Genomic DNA, 22826 nt, shown 5'->3' with positions numbered 1-22826 from the left:
TGTTCAAAATCTTGTCAGACATGTATCCTCGTGGGATATTTCCTTAATTTTGGTATCTGAGGCTGTGTCTATGCACTATTCCAATTTGTTCTACAGTAAAAGTCAAGAACGATTGGACAAATCAACCACTCTCTGTCAATCAATTTCGGATTTGTAGTTTATGAATAGACTAACAATGGGACTAAATGAGAGCTGTCTCAAATAGGACTATAGAACCCCACAAGAACTTAAAATAAATTCTTCTTATAGATCCTTTTGTCACTTTATGGTACAAGACAAGATTATGAAATGGTTTAATCATAGGGCTCAAAACTTTAAATGATAATTTCTCAACAGTGTTTCATGGAACATCAATCATGCAGGATGCTCTGTAAACAAAGATGTCCCATCAGGGTCAAATAAATTTGTGAAATGATGCATTATATCTCCCTTCTGAAGATTCACACTATTCACTTGTACACTAGGAGACCCCATGTACCATTAACCTGTTTTTAAACCCACTGTTTCCTAAATTCATGAGATCAGAGAATCACTTTTTGTCAATAATAATTACGAATAATCCCTAGGATTCATACTCCATAAAACATGCTTGGAACCTCAGAATGTGGCCTTAATTGGAAATAGGGCCTTTGTTAAAGACTGAGAAAGGATCATACTGGATTAGGATGGGCCCCAAATCCAAAGGCTGGGGTCCTTGTAAGAAGAGGAAAGAAACATGGAGACACTGGGAAGAGGGTGGGTGATGTGACGATGGAAGCAGATACAGCTACAAACCCAGATTGCTGGAGACTGTAGGGAGATGCCAGAAGCCAGGAAGAGGCAAAGAAGGATACTTGCCTAGAGTCTTCAGAGGGAGCATGTCCTGCTAGCACCTTGATTTCAGGTTTTTATCTTCCAGAACTGTGAGAAACTAGATGCTTGGTGTTTTAAGACACCCAGTTTGTGGTAATCTGTTATAGCAGCATTAGGAAACCATTATGCCAACGTAAGCTAAAATATTGAAACAAAAGTGGTGGAGGGAACAGGAGTGTATTTTGAGAAGGGTAGAAAATTCTTAGTGTCACGGAAAGAATACAATGGAGGCAATCGGGTTTTCTGACTGTATGCAAACTGGCATTGTGGGGTCCTTTTGAGGAGTCATGTTTAAAGGCATGTGAAAGCCAGTTAGCTCACCCATGTGGCACCTTCCACATACCATGACTGGCATGACCTCTGGAGCCAGACTGCTTGGGTCTCAATCTGGCTGTACCACTTACTGCCTGACTTCAGGCAACTTATTTAACCTCTCTCAACCTTGGTGTCCCCCTCCATAAAAAGATGGTAACAGTAGTACCTAACTCAAGGATTGTAAGTGGTGCATGAAATGCTGAATGTGAAGTGCTTAGCACAGTATTTGGAGTCTAGTAGCATTAAATAAATGTTATATAATATATAAAAAGTCATGTTTGTTCTTTGTTGTATTGATCTTGGGAGAGCAGGAGAATTCTCAAAGAGGTCAATTCTGTACAGACTAAATTATCCAACCCTTCATAATTTAGAGCATTTCATAAAGAAATGTGTAGCCCTGGGTTTGTTGACCCTGATGGAGTTAACACATTACTAGTGAACCTGAGCATTCTGCTGTGCTTCTATGTCAAATCAAATCAAATCAAATCAAAACTCTGCTCCTGATTCTTTTTCCAGACCTGATGTTCAAGTGCTTTTGAATTTGGGAGATAATTCTAAGAAGCTTCATTAAGCAATATTATAAATAAAGCAAACATTTTGAAAGAAAAATACTATTTTCAAACAGAAATCAGGAAATTGAGTTCAATTTTATATTTGGCTTAGTCAAAAAAATTTTTTTTATAGTTTTATTGTTGATTCCCCAGGGGAATAATAAAGTTAAACTAAGCTCTTATAAATAAGTACTACATCTAAGGTAGAGCCATTTGGAAGTTATCAAAATATGAAGCCTAGTGTAACATTTTAGAACTTATAGACATACTCTATTATATGATATCAGATACATATATATATATATATAAATATATATAAACATGTTCTAAATTTTTTGATTTGACCTCATAGTTAATTAGCATAACATCTTTTTTCAGTTACCCAATATATATTAGTATGTTTATGATATAGTGTGTATATAATTTAGTGTGTTTTAGTTGGCGTTGCTAACAAAGGAGAACATGTCATGATACTCTATGGTTTGTTGGAAGTTAAAGTAAAATAATATTTTATATATTATATAATAACTTTTAAAGTCACCATATAATAGATCATTTTGGTAAGAAATGAAAAATTCATTTAATCATCTGGATATGTTGTCATTATCTGAATAACACATATCAACTGATTGACTGGATTTTTTCCTTCTCCAGTCATTGGTTATAATAGGAATTTGTTTTATCCTTTCCCAAAATATATTTCAATGATAGCAAGTACTGAGAGATAAGAAGTACCTTTGGAAAAAATCAAAACTAAAATTTCAAGTTTAGTTCTTGCCATTAATAGGTTATTGAATTTTTTTATTTGATTGGGAAATAGTCTGAACCAACAGCTTCTATTTGATTCCGATAACCTTTGTAACCCATGTAAACAGAAACCTTTGTTAGAAAAGAGAAAACCTCAGTTACCTAGTTACATTCTTTTTATAATATTAGCAAAAAATGACTATTTTTTTTCCCATAAAATTGATCTTTAGCTCCCTTAGAAATGAACACAGGCAGATGGCATTAAGTTTTCAAAATACAGGTTTCAAAATAAGTTGCCCATTGCATGTCAGGGAGAGGGGAAGGGGTAGCATCTATGTTTAAGTATATATTCCTCTTAGTTCTTCTCAAAATTTTCTTATTTATCTAGATAAAAAAGCCAGGGAAAGAATAGAATCCAGTTTTTCTTGCAATCCCTGCATTAAGAATTTTAAGAATCAAAGAGCTTCAAAGCATCTACTTAAGTCTCCTCAATTCTCGTTCTTTACCCTTCTCAGAATGGAACCTCAAACCCTTCAGTAAATTTTAGGAGATACACACCCAGGCTTCATTTCTTGGTTACATGCACTGTGGCAGAATGGATATCTTATCCCTCAAATCAGTTTTCAGACTTTCAGTTTTATTTTTCTTTTCTAGTCATGGTCTGAAGCATAACACTGTGATATAATTGAACATGACAAATGACAGAGTGGGATGCAACTACATTGATCACCACAGGACAAATCTTCCAAAAGAAATCTGAAAATTTATATTTTTGGACAAATATTTTGCCATGTTAAAGTAGATTTCTGAGGTGATTTGGCATGTCGCTATAATAGACACCTACTCTGTGGCCTCCTCACAGCTCTGTCTACTCTGTACTAGGGTATTTCCTAAAGTATCTTCCATGAAACACTAGTCCTTTGATCCTCACAATAAAAATGAAGTGAAATAATAAAATAAAATACACTGCATTGGCCCAAATCATGAGCATTTAACATCAGGATATTATTTCCACTTCTTAAAGCCTCATAACACATTTAGCAGTTTATTAAAATATTGTGGTGAATACAAAACTCTACTTAATTTTTAAAACCAGTGTTTCTTAGAATTTTTTATTAGTGAACTCCTTCTTTCATAATTACTTATTAAAATTCCTCAAAACTAGTGTTCTAAGGGAACTCCTTTTAGAAAATATCTAGTTTATCAACTTTCATATGAATATTTACTTCATAGTTTAACACTTCTGATCCTGGGATGCTTCTTGTGTTTGATGATGTCCTGAATTCAATAACATATGGTATTGCCTTAGGAGCTTTAATAACATGTATGATTTATTAGTCATGTTTGGGCTCAGTTGAGAGTGTCAAAAAATCCAAACTGACAGTGGCTTAAGGAAGATAGAAATTTATCTCCCACAAACAAATCTGAAAGTGGATGATCCTGAGCTAGATTTCACTCTAAGGGACTGAATAACCAGGCCTTTATTTTCAAGGTCATAGAATGGCTCAAGAAGGCTGCTCCATGTCCATCTATAATGCCTAAATTCCTGCCTGCATGAAATGAAAAAAGACCAAGAAAATAAGGTAAAAGTCAAGTGCCAGCAGGCTCTTAAGGAAAGTTCTCAGAAGCTGCCAAATGGTATTTCTGCTTGCATCCCATTGGTTAGAATTAATAATGTTGTCACATTTAGCAGCAAGGGAGGCTGAAAAATGTAGTGAATTTCATGAAACTGGATGTACTGAAATAAAAATTGTATTATATGAGGAAAGTGGAAGCTTATTAACAAAGAGAAGACTAAAGAAGAACTAACACTATCTGCCATAGTGCAGTCACTGCATACTGATATTTATAAGTAGCTTGTTAAAAATTACACTATAATTAGAAACTAGAAACTTATCAAAGCATGACTCTTTAAAAATTAAGGCATGAAGACTAAATTGTTGAATATGAGAATTTCACGTAGCTGTTAAGCAACCAGAAAATTGGTCCTTTCCTCTCCAATATTAAAGACTTTAGAAGAAATTTCTGGTACCCATGGCCACTCACCTTGGTTTGTTAGTTCAGAAAATCAGATTATCATCTGCTGCTTTCTTTTGACTCTCAGGTTACTCTGAATATCCTAATTTCAGTGGGGGAAAAGTACGACTGGAGATAGAAAAGGTGATTCCTATAGTTGATGTATGTGGATGTGGACTCATGATAAGAATGTCCAGAATTTATTCTGAAGTTCTTGGAAAAAATCAATCAATTTCTTCTCAGGGTGCTCTGTGATTATTTTTCCATTTCTCCTTTAGAGATTTTGACAATGCAAGAGTTATTGCAAAAATTCTCCACTATTGACTGTTGCGTTCAATTCTTATATTTATTCCCGTTAATTTTAATCTCTACTTTCTATATGGAAATGTTGAAGCTGTGAGACTGTTCAAGTTTAACCTAAAACTTGACTAATATTAATTTGGAAATATAATTAGATTATGACTCAAATTTTTTAAAAATTACAATTAAAAGAAATAAAAATACCCATATACTACTGAGAAATCTCCTTTAAAAATAAATTTCATTCTTATTTAAGCATCTGGTATTTTGGAATCCCTTTCACTCTATTTCTCTTGGTTATCTTGCTTTATTTAGCTATCCTTAGAAAAAAATATATCATTCATTAAAGCCAGACATCTATTACCAATTCCTTAAAAATACGATTCTGTGATGCTTACCTTTATTTCTAAACTCTTGAAAAACACTGCTATTTTTCAGGAGAATGCAATTATGGAGTAATGGGATATAAAATTTTGCTTTCTGCTTGTTATATCAGATTATTGGAAATAATGAGGCAAAGAAAATTGCAAAGTAATGTATGCTTGTCCAGCATCAAATGCTATGGGCTCATTTTTAGGAAAAGCATTATTAAATGTGTTGTAAAGTCTTGAAAAATCCAATAAATGAGTTTCAAGATTGATCTCCTGGCTTAATGGGATTGGTAAATATGATTTCAATAAAAATGTCATTTTGCTTTTTGTTTCTCTATTTCCTGATCTTGTCGAGAAGGATCAGCCATTCATGTTTTTCACCTTTAAAGAATAAATCATAAAAGCAACAAATGCATGCTGGTATTATAATTTAACTTAATGTGTCTATGGGAAAAACTAATATTTTTAAGATATCAAATCTACCAGATAAATATGTACCTTGTTATTATTATCAGATATAAGGACTTCCCATGAGCAAAACACTTTGGTAAGCTTTGGCATGTGGAAGTCAAATTCTAAATAACTCAACCCCTGTTGATATGTATTTGAAATAATAGTTATATACTTATTGTTTCAACAAAGCAGAAAACAAATATGCTATGCATATTACTACTTTGGAGTTATGAACTGGTAAAGTAAAATAACCATTGATAATCCACCTATCTTTTTTTTTATTTTGGAAACTCAAGGCAACTTTAGTATCATAAATTCTGAAAATCAGTCTGGAAAGCCAATAATAATATTGGAAGGTATGAGTAATATATAAGTGGATTTATGTACCAGCTAAAACGACTCCTTTGGAAAGTGAGTCTCAGTCTCTGAAACTATCCACTCAGAGCAGCAAATTTATTCTGCTCTAACCCTTCAGTGTGTCCCACTTTAGATTCTGATACATTAAAATCAGAATCTAAACAAACTTATATGACTTTTTATGACACTCTCTTACAAGTTATCAAGCAGATAATCTATGGCAATCTGCTTGATAAAATGTCAGAACTCGGACAGTTTTTGGCACTTTTCTTCAGTCATCTAAATGTCAGTGTTTTTAGTAATTGAATCCAGGAGTTAATGACTTTCTTATTATTTGATAGTAGTTCTATATATCAATACTGAACTCTCCCATTAAAATTAAAATTCACAAATTATTTTGGATAGATACCTTTTCAAGCAGACATGAAAATTGTAAATTACTTTATTCTTTGATGCTATTATGTACTTGTCAGAAGTGATTTTTTTTTTTTTTGCTAGATATTGGATCAATAGACCGACTTGTTTAATGCACAATCATAAAGACTCTTAAATAGGTTAAATTTTAGCTTTGCATACATTTTACTTCTATTGCAAAGTATCCACGTGTTTCTAATAAAATAGGGAAATGACAGATATGGAGTATGGTGTGAAGAATTCTAAAATCTGGGTCTAGTTTCAGGGGTAGCTCTCATTTAACTGAGATCTTAGCATGTCATTTAACTTTTAGAAGTCAGTTTCCTCATTCATAAAATAGAGCTAATAATACATGCCCTGATTATTCACATGGGGCTATTGAGATCAAAAAAAAAATACTGAGAATTAATTCACTTGGAAAACTTTAAAGCACTTTGAAAAATGATTGTGTGTGTGTGTGTGTGTGTGTGTGTGTGTGTGTGTGTGTGAATGCATGTGATGAAAAATTAATAAACTAATCTTTATTTGCCTGGAATCTGTGCCATAAATAAATGGTTATTTATGGAAGTAAAAGTCATCATTCTTTAGAAACATTTGGAAAACACAAGATATTGGGTTTCAGGTTTTCTTTTTGTTTCATGAACAGAACAAGATCCCTAACATTTAATTTGCCTTCTCTGAAAGATGGCAGCTGAAATTGACTCTGTCAGGACTTTAACACGTGCTCTTAAGACAGCATTGTATTTATCGTACTCTTGGTATTACACATTTCCTGAAACCGTTTTAATCTTCAAGGATTTTACAAATATCAACCAATTCATGCCAGTCTCATTTCCCAATTTCTGGTGAAAAATTGGTATGTTCCCTGAGGCTCAAAGTATGTTAATACAGAAAATCCATAAATACCTCCTTTTGATATTAATTTCATCTCAAAATCACACACATTCACCAGAATAGGAGGGGCAGAGAAGTAAGTTCTCTTTCTTAGGACAAATTTGAAAACCACAATGTGGTCTTTCACATGAATAAGCACAAATCTGATTCAAGATGACAAACATTGGCTGAAATCATTGCACTGTATGTTAACCCAGGAAAAACATTTGATGTATTGTTCTTATCATTCTGGACTGTATTATGATCCCCCATATTGAATTGTCATTTTTATACAGAGTGAATTAGAAATTCTACATAAATAATACTTTTCAGTGGTGCCGTTCAGAAATTTTGAGTGTACAAAATAAGTCAAAATTAATAGTTTTTTTTGATGGTTATTGGGAGCCGTTTGAGAAAATATGAAACCCTTGCCTGTTCTTCCTCTTTAGGCTTCTTTGCCTGCAACAACTGATCTTCCTGAGTTTTTTACTGCTTCTTATAAGTGGCCTGGATGGACTCATGGACCATTGGATCAAAAAAATTGTGCTGCATCCTGGGCATTTTCTACTGCAAGTAATAAAGTTATTTTAATTATTCCTCTATAAATTCCCCCTTTGACTCTAGAGCCTGGGACAGTATTTAAAAGGTTTTTAAAATTAGAATATTTAAGTAATAACATGGTCATTCAAAGTAAAATCTTATTCTGGCTAAGGAAATCAATATTAGTATTATTTAAAAAATCCTTTTTCATCTTAAAATTACTCTTTATTTTTAAGGTCTAATTTTAATGAAGAGGGAAGCAAAGGAACAACAAAGAAAATATATGAAAATATGTTTGCCCTTAGAGAGTTCAGGCCTAATACTAAGAGTATTAAGCTTCCTCTTTATCCATAATATTATCTGTAATCTGTAATACACATCTTCATACTTACATAATAATACTTACATTGTTTTCACTTTATAATATTTGAAAAATATATTTGCTTATTAAACTAATTTGTATAAAGTAGAGATCTCAAACTAAATAATAATGTATCAAATTGTTTTAGATAAAGGTTTTAAATAAATAGAGATTGTGACTCAAGTTGTATGCCTGATGTTTTCAGAAAAGTAGCTTCCAAATTAGTGCTGCCTGTACTCTAAAAGTGTTAGGAATAGCTCTTTTATATAAATTCACAAGGCCCATAAATGAATTACTCAGGCTAATCCCAAGACTTGTTCTCCAAAATTATCCTCAAAGGAGTGTTGATTTTAGTCCAACAATTAAATACAACCTAACATAACAAAGACTGGCCACAACCAAAGTTGTTCATAAAACCATGCTCTAGATTTTGTAGGTTATTCCAAGACTGCTCAAAAATAGTTTAAGCACGGAAAGCATTGTGAAATAAGTACATAGCCTCTTAAAGAAGCCAGCTCTGTGGGTGTACTGCCTGCGACAGAAAAATGCTGATATCTTTGTCTAAATATTACTTTATTGTGCCAGCCAGTTAGTGCTAGAAATAGTGCCCTTGGCAGAACTGTAAAGTTGACCAAGCTCACCTCTGGAGTGACCGCATCTCTAACTCCTTACTACTGTGCCCCACCCCCACTAGCTATCTGATGCTCATCCTCACTGTGTCAGGAATCTGCATGGGGACCTCTCTGAGCCCCGTTTCAGATGGCTGGGGAGAGATTTAATCAGATAAGTCATTTGTCATTTTATGCTCATGGCGTTAATGTGTTACCCTTCCTAGGTGATATATAAGAATTTTGCTTTAAATTTAAATTAAAACAGTCAGCATTTCTGTAGCTGTTGCAGGAAAGACATTAGTGGTGAAATATTCAGAGTACCTTGCTAGGCTGATTTGGCAGGTATATTTGATATCCCCAGGTCACAACTCTGCAGATGGCTTCCAACAAGGGCTAAGTCTAGATTTGTCCCCCTACTGAATTCACCAGAACAGCAGAGAGAGGGTTTTCCCTGTTTTGTGGTTTCAGAGGACATAATTATGTATCCTGTGTAGTCAGTAAGGTAAATAAAACTGATTCTATTTTGTGTGTTACATAAAGAAAATAATAAACTCAGTATTCTTAAAGATACTGAAAATTATATCAGGAAGTGCTTGTTAAAATAAGAAAAAAATGTCTTTCAAAGAAGTTAAAAGTTATGAAATGGAATAAGATATTTTCAAAATATATACACTTATATAAAGTAGTTATGAGACTACATAAAATTCAGGTGAGATGTCAGAAGCTGAAAAGGCAAAGGCATTTGAAATGGTGGAAATGATACGTGCCAAGGAGCAAATTGGGAAGCAAAATGAAATAAGCAAAGAAAATAATAATAGAATGAGTCTCATAGGTAAAGCCCAATAAAAAGTTCCAAGAAGAAAGAGACACACAATTAGTTGAACTGAGTCATTCTTTGAGCCTTCCAACCTTTCCTAAATATTTCAAGTGAATTTGGACTAAACCTTCACAGAGATTTAGAAATGTCCATATAAGTGCAACATATTAAATAATATTAGGATTTAAAGCACTTATATCTTAGTTGAAACCTACAGACTCATAGGGCTGGAATGGGTCTTAAAGGTCATTAGTTTCAAGCCTCTGGTTTTAGAAGGAGGCACAAATAGGTGAAGTAACCTACCCAAAGCCAAAAGCTGGTAAGTGTCAGAAATGACCCTGGAGGCAGGCTTCCTTGATAACAGTTTTTTCTACCTTGCAAAAGTATTTTCTGAACCAAAGAATAGTTACCCTAATATTTTTAAAAATTCATATTTGTTGCTGAACCCTTGTATTGACAGTCAAAGCATCCAAGAATTTCTGTTTTCTTTTATAAAATAGGGAATTATGTTCTTAAGAACAGCAGAGGTGATAGTTTGTCATTTGCTTTTATGATTTATATCCTAGTATAATAGTAGATGGGAATTGTTCTAGTTTGCTAATGCTGCCGGAATACAAAACACCAGAGATGGATTGGCTTTTATAAAAGGGGGTTTATTTGGTTGCACAGTTACAGTCTTAAGGCCATAAAGTGTCCAGGGTAACACATCAGCAATCGGGTACCTTCACTGGAGGATAGCCAATGGTGTCCGGAAAACCTCTGTTAGCTGGGAAGGTACGTGGCTGGTGTCTGCTTCAAAGTTCTGGTTTCTAAATGGCTTTCTCCCAGGACGTTCCTCTCTAGGCTGCAGTTCCTCAAAAATGTCACTCTTAGTTGCACTTGGGATAGTTGTCCTCTCTCAGCTTCTCCAGAGCACAAGTCTGCTTTCAACAGCCATCTTCAAACTGTCTCTCATCTGCAGCTCCTGTGCTTTCTTCCAAGTGTCCCTCTTGGCTGTAGCTCCTCTTCAAAAGAGCACTCACAGCTGCACTTCACTGAATTCTCGCTGTCTGTCAGCTCATTTATATGGCTCCAGTGACTCAACTTAGACCCATCCCAAATGGGCAGAGCAACACCTCCATGGAAATTATCCAATCAGAGTCATCACCCACAGCTGGGTGGGGCATTCCAAAGAAATAAAGAATTACAATCTAATCAACACTGATAATCTGCCCACACAAGATTACATCAAAGATAATGGCATTTGGGGGACACAATATATTCAAACTGGCACAGGAATTGAGAAGGAAATAGGAGGTTTTAGATTAAACACATATTGAGCATCTAAGATGTGCCAGCAATTTCACTATGGCATTGTACATATGCTGTAGTTACATAAAAATCATGTATAGAGAGAAAAGCATGTATTAATGAGTTATTCTAAAATGAGTTTTTAGAATAATTCTAAAATTAGTACCTCAAATGGTTCCGGTACTCAGGTAATTCTGATGAACAAAAACTATAACTTCCATTGAGAAAGTTGGATAGGTAGAAGGAAGATTATGAATTTGTTGCTATAGATTAAAGTACATAAGGGATTAAACATCAATGATGAGACTACTAGGTATCCAACAAAAATATCAGCACCAAAATGGCACCTGCTTCAATTTTCTCATGATTTCATCACTCACATTTGTTTATCATGATAACATGATCAAAGTGAAAACATGTATAGTTTTCTGCTGCTCGTTGATTGGTTTCCCTAGACTGTTATTCTATGTGGGAAGAACTATGTCTCTCTTGTTCATGGTTGAAATTACTAGTGTTTAGCTCAGTGACTGTCATCTAGTAGGTGCCCAATAAATAAATGTTGAGGAATTAACTGATTACCAAAAAAAATATTAGGGAATTATTTAAATACAACAGTAGTTGGTTCAATCATAAAGGGTTAGTTAATTACACACAAACACGCCCACATATATATAGTAGTAACAAAGTGAATTCCATGTCTACTGGATCATGGTTTTCAAACATAAGCATAAAAGTGTGCTATGTAGCTTTTAGGTATTGCACAAGATAGATTCATATTTAGCATGGTTCAGCTGAAGTGTGAACTGCTAGGTAAATTGGATACCAGTTAAACTAGATACCAATTTACTCCAATGTATCAGATGACCATGGATACATTTCCAATTAATATTTCTATGATCCATTTTCCTGGTCACCCCAGGTTAGATAAATTCATTTCAAAAAATATATTTACCAATGACTACATGCAAGACGCTGTTCTAGGTACAGATGATACAAATGTAAGTAAAATATGGCCCCTACTCTCAAAGAATTTCAACATTGAAATATCTTAATGAGGAATTCAGAAGTTTACAAAACGTGAAAGGAAGAAGGAACTAGAGAAGTCTTTCAAGTTGGTAAGGCAATGGAGCAATACCAAAAATCAGACAAAAATCCTGACTGGAATTACGACAGAGTTGAACTTGTTATACACAGGTATATCGATGACTTTTTTGCCACATAATTTTAGGTTACACAGTTTTAGGCAGAATTTGAAGAATAGCTTAGGATAGGCTAACAAAGGGATTATGTAAATTATTGTGCCATTTGAATATTAATCAATATTCTTTTGAAACAGGTGTGGCAGCTGACCGAATAGCCATTCAGTCCAATGGTCGATACACAGCCAATCTGTCCCCCCAGAATTTGATCTCTTGCTGTGCTAAGAACCGGCATGGATGTAACAGTGGAAGCATTGATAGGGCTTGGTGGTACCTGAGAAAACGTGGGTAAATAGCTGCCCAACATGTGTTTCTATGATTCTTGTGAATGTTACTTGGGGCTAGAATAAGAAGGGAAAAAGTAACTTTTAAGATTATTAACAAAAAAATCTACAAATATGTATACTACATCTATATAAATATATAAATATATAAATATATATATACCCACACACTATATTTGGTATCTGTGGAGATTACAAGCTATTGGAAACAATTATTTGAAGAATATATATAGTTCTAGCCAAATTTAGAATAGGAATTTTAGTTTTGAAGGATCTAATCAAGGTTGTCTTCTTGTGGCTCTGAGTCAAACTGTTCTAGTGAGTCCCCATGGAGGGAATAAAGTAATCAATATGGCTCATACCTTTGCTGAGCCTTTCATTTACTCAGTAGAAGAACTGATAATGTCACTTAAAAATTAGATTACAAATCCAGAAGAATAAAATAACAAAGTAACTTATAGTTGTTTCAGCTCATTAATAATATTAATTGTCCCCATCCCATTGATGAGAAAAGACATGTTGCATTTCCTTGCTCTCACATAGTCTGATACCACACAGCTCCCCTGGGTTCGTTATAAGAGCTAATCTACTGAAGATCTGAGTTGTTCAGTAAAGAAACTGAAGCAGTTGTCTGGTGATACACACATGCACTGGCCACCTACTCATTCTTCATCTACTGAGTCTTTTGGGTTTGCTAACTAGGTGTTGCAAAAGAGAGCAGGTGTGGGATATTGACAGATGGCAATGATTTTCTCTAACACTTTTTTCATATGATTTTGCCTAATTAGAGAGTACTTAGAATGGGTTACTTGGACTTGCAGTAGAGTAATAATTTACACCACAACTGGTATAGTGGTTCTTGGTTGACTTCTGCTTTGCACTGTGATAAACATAAAAGCACTTTAGGAGCTTGAAAAGGATAAATTATCATTGAGACCGAACAACATCTCATCACTGCAAAGTAACACCTTTAATGCAAGATTTTTTTTCTTGAAAGTTGTAAAATTTTTTTTGTTCGCTTTGCTTTTGTCATGCTCCTTGCTCTGATTCTCAAACTCTGTTTTATATTACTGAAGTTTCTTGAGCCAATCTTAGTGGATATTATTTGGCCAGTTGAATATTGAATACCTATAAAATCAATTCCATGACTTTGTTTCCCTTACTGTCTCTATATTCAATAGAATTATGTTAGATTTGGAGCCTAATAATTTGTTCTTCATTATGTTCAGTTTCAAAATCAGGAATCAAAATAATGTTCTCATCTTTTGTATAATGCAACATCTGGAAAATTTCTACCTCATTAACTTTTGTTATTACATTAGTATTATACTATTTCCCCCAAAGTATCATGAACTACTGGCACATAATACTTGAAATCTTGTGAGATGTTATCTATAAATAAAAATATTCAAGAAAACACTAATTCTAAGACACATAATTTATTAGAACACCCCATCTGAGAATAATCAAATCTGTTGTCTCTTACACATTTAATTTGGCTCTTGAACATTAGACTTATAGATATAGAAAGGAGTCTTTCCCTTATTATTATTCCAACGAACTTTATTTAGTCACCTTTCCTCTTCAAGAAATTCAATACTATAGACAGACTTGTTTATTAAAATGCATTAATGCAAAATTTTTGAAATCGTAATGAAGAAATAAGAGGGAGGAGTGCAATGTCATTATTGGAGTCAGTCAACAGTTCAGCTTAAAAGATTAATTTACGCATGTTTAATTAAGCAAAATTGAATATAGACAAGATATTGTGGCATCTTCCTGAATATTACCTTTGCTCCTTGCTTATTCCTCATAGACTGGTGTCCCACGCATGCTATCCACTTTCCAAGGATCAAAACGCCAGCACTAATGGCTGTGCCATGGCAAGTAGGTCCGATGGGCGGGGAAAGCGGCATGCCACAAAACCGTGTCCTAACAATATCGAGAAATCCAACAGGATATACCAGTGTTCTCCTCCATACAGAGTCTCTTCCAATGTAAGTGTAAATGGCAAAATTAATAATGCTTGACTTTCTCAAAAATATATAGCTCTGTTATTATTAAAACTATGAAAAAATGCTGTTTTCAGATATAATTATTTGATATCTTTAAAGTGTCCATTAAAAACTTCCAGTTTGGGTATGATTTCTAATCTGTGTAATATTAGGGCGGTATAAATGATTGATTTAAATTCAAAATGGTCAGGGACATAAGGTTTTTAAAATATATATATATATAGGTTTGGCACTCTGACAAAAGCTGAGTCATACATTTTTTCTCTGACTTTTTTGTTGTGGCAAGATCACTTTCTCATAATTTCATTTTATCAATCCTTTGCCTCATTCAACAAAATAATTGAAGTAGGTCAAACCACAATGGGAAGAAGATGCTGTTGGATTCCAGTTTGCTATATTAAAAAAGCTAGGAGAATTTTATACTCCATTAAATCATAGTTACCCATGCATTCTCATCTCCAGAGTATCTGAACCTTCTGTGACTCCCTATTACCTCCAGAATATAGGCCAGTATTCTTCCCAAGGTCTTTCATGAGTTGGGTCTGACCTCCTTTTACAGACATGTCCTGCCAGCATCCACTCCCTCCACCAGTCCATAAAGATCCTAAAATACAGGTTTACTGTCTAATATCTGCATAAACCATGCCCTTTTATGCTTCTCTGCTTAGCCATATGATGATTCCTTTGACCCAAATGGTCATCCAATCTATCTTTGGTGAAATTCCACAGATACCTCGAGGCCCAGGTCAAACCTCACCTTTTCAGTTAAGTGTTCCTTGATGCCTAGGCAGAATTAATTTCTCTTTCCTGTTTTCATCCATGACTCTTTTGCTTGTCACCAAAATAGAACCTGTTATATCATATTGCAGTTAATTGTGTACCTTCTTTATCTACTCAAGCAAAACATAAATACCTTGAGGATAGGTACTGGGTCAATATTTGTGTCTAGCAGAGTTTTTGATATGTACTCTGTGCTTAATGTGTACAGATGAGTGAATGAATGAACAAAGAGGTGCACTGCCATACTACTGTGTACTGCAGTATGCATTTGGTGACAACATAGGGATATTAGTATTCTAAACCCAGATTTGGGTACCTCACTAGACAATCATCTGGGACAGCTCTTGTGATCAAAAGAATGGAGGTAATAATAATCTCCACCGTCAAAACATGTTTTTAGCTTCACTTGAATAATTTTTCTTTGTGATCATAAAAGTTATATTTCCTCTCCATTTCAAAAGCATTATTTAGTGATAAAAGTCAATGAAAGAAACAGGTGCATTTGGCTTTAGCAGTTTCATCACTGTAGAATTTGACATACGAATATTTCAAAGCATGTTTAATTGCAACTTCTGAGTGGTCTAGTAACTTTGGATTATACAGCACTTAACAATGTCCACCAAACAATATGTTTAGTATGCTTTGATAACAATGATGAGGCTTATTGATATGTTTCCTTCTAGGAAACTGAAATAATGAAAGAAATTATGCAAAATGGACCAGTTCAAGGTAAGCTTGGACAAAATAAGGTTGTGTCTTATTCATTCCTTTAATAGCAAAATTACATTTAGCTTATATAAAAGGTATTTAATAATAAGAAGGAAAACTTTTAGAATATTGCAAGAATTCAACAATTCCAGGGTCATTGAAGGTATAGGAGCTATGTTCGTCTATTAACTTCATTAAGTAACGTTTTATTTTAAGACAGACTCATTTACATTGAACTACAGATGATGTTCTTAAATACTTAAGAATCTTTTATTTTATTTTATTTTATTTTATTTTGAAATAAATTCAAAGTTATAGGAACAGTTGCAAAAACAATACTAACCCCATACAAAGAATTCCATCATACCCTGACCCCCCTCCCCCGATAGCTAAAGCCACCAATCTTAACTTGCTGTCACATCGCTATTTCTTTCCCTCCCTCCCTCCCTATCATCCATCATCTATTGCTCTGTCTTCTGAACATACGAGAGCTAGCTGCACACATCCTTGAATATACACTGTAATTCACGTATACACTTCCCATGAACAAGAACATTATTTTATGCAATCCCATTAAGCACAGCTAAGAAGTACAAGAGATTCAACAATGATACAAAGCTTACATTCTATATTTCCTTTACCTTATGTCTCAACTGTGTCCCTTTGAGCCACCTGTCCTCTATCCTCCAATTCCATCCAAGTTCTTGTCATTCAATCACCGTCTATTTAGACTGTCTTTTTTTTTTTTTTTTCAGTTGTGGAAACGTATATACAGCCTAAATCTTCCCATTCCACCCCCTCCCTAGCCTTCCATTAGCAGGATTAATCACATTTAGAATGTTGTAATGCTCTTTCCAACCATCCATTACTAGAAATTTCCCTTTACCTCAAACAGCAACTCCACCCTTATTTCTTAACTCCCCATTGCCCCTTCCCCCATTTCTCTTAACCCAAACTCTACATTTCATCTCTATGGTTATATTCTCTGATAATTTCTTTGTGTTTGCCGTGGGGGTTAAAATTAACATCTTAAATCCATATCAATCTTGTTTTTCTTTGATACCACCTTCACTTCAATAGGACACATAAACTATGTTCCTATACTCTTCCATTCCTCTACCTTTATACAGTTGTCTAAAATTACATATTTTACATTGAGTTCAAAACCATTGATTTGTCATTAGAGTTGGTGTATTTTATATCATGTAGGAAGTAAATAGTGGAGTTACAGTTCAAAGATTATTGACTTCTATTTGTATCCCATTGTGGTTGGAGAATGTGCTTTGAGTATATTCAATTTTTTTTTTTTTCTAAATTTCTTGAGGCTTGTTTTATGTCCCAGCTTATGGTCCCTTCTGGAGAAAGATCCATGATCACTAGAGAAAAATGAGTGTCCTGGTGCTTTGGGATGTAAGTTACTATATATTTCTGTTAAAATTCTCTATATCTCTTTCTCCTTTCTGTTGTTTCTCTGTTGGTAGGGCTCCCTTTAGAATCTGAAGTAGTGCAGGTCTTTTATTGGCAAAGTCTCTCAGGATTTGTTTGTCTGTGAAAAATTTAAGCTCTCCCTCAAATTTGAAGGAGAGTTTTGCTGGATAAAGTATTCTTGGTTGGAAATTTTTCTCTCTCAGAATTTTAAATATGTCATGCCACTGCCTTCTCGCCTCCATGGTGGCCGCTGAGTAGTCACAACTTAATCTTATGTTGTTTCCTTTGTATGTGGTGAATTGCTTCTCTCTTGCTGCTTTCAGAACTTGCTCCTTCTCTTCAGTATTTGACAGTCTGATCAGAATATGTCTCGGAGTGGGTTTATTTGGATTTATTCTATTTGGAGTTCGCTGGGCATTTATGCTTTGTGTATTTATATTGTGTAGAAGGTTTGGGAAGTTTTCCCCCACAATTTCTTTGAATACTCTTTCTAGACGTTTACCCTTCTCTTCCCCTTCTGGGACACCAATGAGTCTTAAGTTTGGATGTTTTATTTTATCTATCGTTTCCCTGAGATCCATTTTGATTTTTTCAATTTTTTTCTCCATTCTTTCTTTTGTTCTTTCATTTTCTGTTCTGTGGACTTCTAGGACACTGAGATGTTGTTCAGCTTCCTCTAGTCTTGTATTGTGAATATCCAGAGTCTTTTTAATTTGGCCAACAGTTTCTTTTATTTCCATAAGATCTTCTATTTTTTTATTTAATCTTGCAATGTCTTCTTTATGCTCTTTTAGGGTCTTCTTTATGTCACTTATATCCTGGGCCATGGTCTTCTTGATGTCCTTTATATCCTTTGCCATGTTTTCATTCCTCTATTCTATTTCTTTGATTAATTCTGCGAGGAACTTTGTTTCTTCTGATAACTTGATTTGTGTGTTTGGAGTTGGATTCTCCATATCATCTGTTTTTATCATATACATTGAGATTTTCTGTTGTTTTTGGCCTCTTGGCATTTGCTCTGCTCAACAGAGTTCTTTCAATTTGTAAAAAAAACCTATCTAATTTTTCAGAAACACTGTTTGGTGATGTACACTTTCTTTAACTAACCAGCAGATGGTGTCTGTGAATCACCTATAGCTCTCAAGACAGTTCTCCCCCTTGTCCCCGTGATGTGTGGGGAAATGATTTTTGTGGGGTCCAGCTGGAGGACTTAGCCTGGGTGTGTTGCTGGAGCTGTCCGCCCTGAATGCGGGGAGCTTGTACGGGTGGCCAGGGAGGAAGGACAGCCTCAATATTCAAATCCTCCCAGTTCCCAGAGATTCAAGGCCGCCACAAGAGTCCAAGCCTTCATTTCATTTCAGCCCCAGCCCCTCTCACTGTCCCACAAACCACTGGACTTGGTGTAGTGTCCCTGGGATCCTCCAGGACCTCTGCCGAGGGAATGCCGTGCTACGTCATCAGTGTGCGCCATCCCTCAAGGGAAGCCCTGGGCCGCCAGGCCAAGCCAGCTCGCTTTCAGCCTGATGCAAAAATGGCCAAACGGGGCGTCTCCACACCCCTGTCCTCGCACAGCTCCTCCTTCCCAGCTCCAGGACAACTGGTGGGGCTCTGGGCTGTGGGCACGGCCCCGGGCAGGAGTTTATCCTGCCCTCCCAGGAGGGAGCTGCTAGCCGCGGGGTTTCATTCGGCTTCTGGCTCTTCCCTCCGTTCCCCCGGCCCCAGGGATATCTGCAGTGGGCTATCTTCCAGGCCAGACACCAAGAGGCTGGCCCAGCCCCCTCTTTCTGTGTTTTGCTGTGTGGTTCCCACAATTGCACCTGCAGCTGCTCCTGGGTTTCTCCCCCCCCCCCCTTTTTTTTTTATTGAAAGAGCCCGTTGGTCTCCAGACGCCAAACCCTGGCTTCCCCAGATCGCTGCACGGATGCGGGACTTCCAGCCAGCTTACTCACTCGTTTCAGAATGCAGACTCCCAGTTTCACCAAGTATACAGCCCCTGGGAACTAGCAGATCTCGTCCAGCTGGCACATCGCTGTAATCGGTATTCTGGGTCACTCTCTGGTCCTTATCTAGTGTTTTCCATGGAGGTGTTCCTTGACCCTGTCTCACCTAGCTGTCGTCTTGGTTTCTCCCCACTTAAGAATCTTTTGATCAAGTCTAGTAAGTCTTTCAAAAGTGATCATGGACAGATAGTCAAACATGAAACATAAAGTGATTGATTTGCAATGGAGTTCCCTTTATTGTTCAATCATATTTAAGAATCATATATAACATTAGATATTTTTTATCTTCAATTTAAAAGGCTTAGGCAATGAATTGGAAAAAAAAGAGGTTTAAGTGTAGAAACAAAGTAGATACATCTCTTTTTCTCTTAGCTCATAATAAAGCAAAAAAACCAGTTTGATATCTGCATTTTGCAAAAGACCTTCTATTTTGTAAATGTCCTAAGGATTTGGACTAACAATAAAAAAGAAAACAGTGCAGTGGTTACTGTAAATTAACTTTGATTTTTAAGCTACTGTCATCCCTGATAAATAGTTCCTTTTGCTTTCCTCTCGAAAAGGCATTTTATTTTACACCTATGGCATGGATAATGTTGATAAGTTCAGAACATATATTCCCTGTACTAAATGTTGCCCTGAAGTGCATGGAATAGCAAATCCAGTGATGCCTGAATGGAATTTCAGCTTATGAACTCTGAAAGGTCCAAAATTATTATCAGTGCATTGGATTGTAAAATAATCCAAATTAAATGTAAAACATTTGATGTACTTAAGAAACCATTAGTCAGTTTTTGTTTTTGTTTTTCTGAATATTGATCTAATTGGAATTGGTTCAATATACAGTATGAACTGTGGATTTTATAATTGTGTTGGAAGAATTTTTATTCATCATTATTACCATTTAGCATTCATTGAGAAAATCATATAGTAGACATGTCCTGGATTTAATTTAAAAATTCCAAGACCTTAAATGAAACTCAAGACTAATGGAGAAAAGTTTTTTTTCTCCTTACACCTGTGCAATTTGTTGGCTGTTGTAAGAATGTGGGAATTTGTTTCTAATTTCAATGTATATATCATGAAGTGGAGCATATGTGACAAATTTGAAGGGGTTCAGGCATTTGAACCCAGTGTGGAATTCAAAGTTTCACCTTTGGCATTTTCTACTTAAACACTTTGGGCAATTTACTCCTCTGAATCTTCAAATCATTGCATTTATGTTTTTCTTTTCCTTCTTATTTCTTTCATTCATTCATTCATCTGTTCATTCATTCATGTTGTTTTTAGATCAGCCAAAAGATATTTGGATTATGATTAAAGTTGAGAATACCTTAGGTTTGTTTTATGGTCATATACTTAGGTACTCATGAATTTTTATATGGTGAATTAAAATATAATGATAAAATATAAAAGCAATTAAGTCAATTATTAAAATTATTCAACATTCTTTTAACACACATTTTTTGAAAACCTACTTCTTGCCAGCCGGAGCAGGGGCTAGAGATAGAGCAGCCACCAGGCACACTTGATCCTGCCCTCATGCATGTTATAGCCTTGTAAAATGAGTTTGCTGCAGTTTTCCAAAAGTAAATTTGCATATGTATGGTTAGCTGTCTGTAGGTTCATTGAGTTTGTTTTCATATCAGAAACTGAAGGAAGGAGCCATCTTTCAGTTAACCGTGATGGCTTCTCACCCATGTTTCTTTAGTTGCCAGTGTTTTTCAGAAAATGAAGAATATATTTTCTTCATGGTGCTTTGAGAACAGTTAAATCATAGGAGCTAAAGGAATCAATGGTTCCATATGAGAGAAAATCCACTAGCAATATCTATACATTTTTATTGATGGTTAGAATGCTGGTTGTCTCCTCTCACTCTAGATGCAAAATGAATGATTGCCTGTTATTGTTTCCTGGGCTAACACACAACATTTAAGACAAAACACAGAGCTCACTCTTAAAATCTGTAGAATTTCACCTAAGTATAGGTGATGGAAAAGAGAACAAAAGCAAACATCTACATATAGTACAGTTAGATGAATTCCTAAGATCCTACTGGAATGTGTTTTATAGTAGATAAAGAAGACTCTTTTGAGAATATTTGAACAGCATTGAAAAGGACATGTAACATTAAAAATTGAAATAAAAAAGAGAGCATAAAAAGTTATATTTGACTTTGGAGTATAAGCTTCCTCTTAACGTTTATCAAATACTAGTGACCTTAGGTGCTATTTTATTTATAATACATTTCATACTAAGATAGACAAGCATTGTACACAGTTAACAAGTTATTATTATTTAGTCCCAATTCTAAATGTTTTTAATTCCTGTTCTGGAGGAGAAGTTTAAAGCCTTATCTCTGTATTGCCCAAGCCTTTCAACAAAGCAGCACACAATACCCGAAACAAATAATCTAGGTGCAGGAATGAAGGAGAGCTTTACAAAGTATAAGCTCTACTTTTTAAAGAATACAATGTTGGCTTTGCTTTCCAGAGCTGAGAGGATGAAATCTTGCTAGAGTGTTCTTTTGCCAAAGATGTGCTTTTTATTCAAACTCACCAAAGAGAGATTTGTATTTACTTCTAAGGATTAAGAAAAATTACTTTAAGCCCGGTTTGCTAGGCCAACCCTTCCCTGCTAGCTTAATTGACATTTTAGGAGGCTTGTGAGGAAGCAAAATGTTAATGGAGATACTGCAATCAAGGTCAAAAGTGGGCCTTCCCTTAAAGGGGCTCCGTTTCTGGTAATAGTGCATCTGTTGGTTAAGAATAGACAGAGTTTTAAAGGTATAATGTGTATTTAAGTAATAGTCTAAAGAGTTATAAGTAATTTTCCAAAGAAAAGTGTTGCGACCAAATAAATGAAGTATAAGAATTAGACTAATTACAAAATTCCTTCTTAGGTTCAACTCCTGGCAATTTACCCAGTGATTTTTCTATGAGAATTTCTGTAGGTTTTGCAAGAAAGATATTTAAAACTGTGCCGTTTATTCTGTCCGGTTTTATTTTAGCCATAATGCAAGTCCATGAAGATTTCTTCCATTATAAGACAGGGATATATAGACATATTACCAGCACAGATGAAGACTCAGACAAACATAGAAAGCTTCGGACGCATGCAGTCAAACTCACTGGGTAAGTCAATTTCTCAAAAATCTTTTAATGCTTTTGGAAAGTGAAACTGAAAATAAGTGTATGTATTATGTTTAGGTACTGGCAATCCCCTTTGTATGGGTAGTTCTGAAACAAATAAAAAAATTATCTCACTTTGCCATTATTCAGTCATTATTTTAAAGTCCAAGAAAAAGGCAAATCAGTATTCTAGGATAGATGATCATTTCCCACTATCACTTATAAAATATGTCCTAAAAATCTGCTCTGAGGGCAAGGAAAGCATATTACTGGAATAAATTCTATATATGGCCTAATAAAGAAAATGATCTGAATCCAAAGTGTCTTATGCTTTGGGGAGAAAGTTTTGAATGGAGTTACAACTGACAGAGATTAAGCATGAAGAGAGGGTAGGGTCACCTTTACTTCAATGTGAA

General features: G+C 35.1%; 1 protein-coding gene across 2 annotated transcripts in view; it reads left to right on the top strand.

The window, feature by feature from the left end:
• TINAG (tubulointerstitial nephritis antigen) overlaps window positions 1-22826 on the top strand; it is an 88792-nt gene that overhangs the window by 28474 nt on the left and 37492 nt on the right. For both annotated transcript variants that reach the window (XM_037843939.1, XM_037843938.1), the window contains exons 5-9: window positions 7699-7822; window positions 12205-12355; window positions 14168-14348; window positions 15830-15875; window positions 22290-22413. In XM_037843939.1, the coding sequence (XP_037699867.1) occupies window positions 7699-7822; window positions 12205-12355; window positions 14168-14348; window positions 15830-15875; window positions 22290-22413 (626 nt within the window). The remainder of the gene's footprint in view (window positions 1-7698; window positions 7823-12204; window positions 12356-14167; window positions 14349-15829; window positions 15876-22289; window positions 22414-22826) is intronic.

This window comes from Choloepus didactylus, chromosome 7 (genome assembly GCF_015220235.1).
Source record: "Choloepus didactylus isolate mChoDid1 chromosome 7, mChoDid1.pri, whole genome shotgun sequence".
Classification (NCBI taxonomy): domain Eukaryota; kingdom Metazoa; phylum Chordata; class Mammalia; order Pilosa; family Megalonychidae; genus Choloepus; species Choloepus didactylus.
Note: the sequence above shows the minus strand (reverse complement) of the source record. Positions and strands in the feature narration are given on the sequence as shown.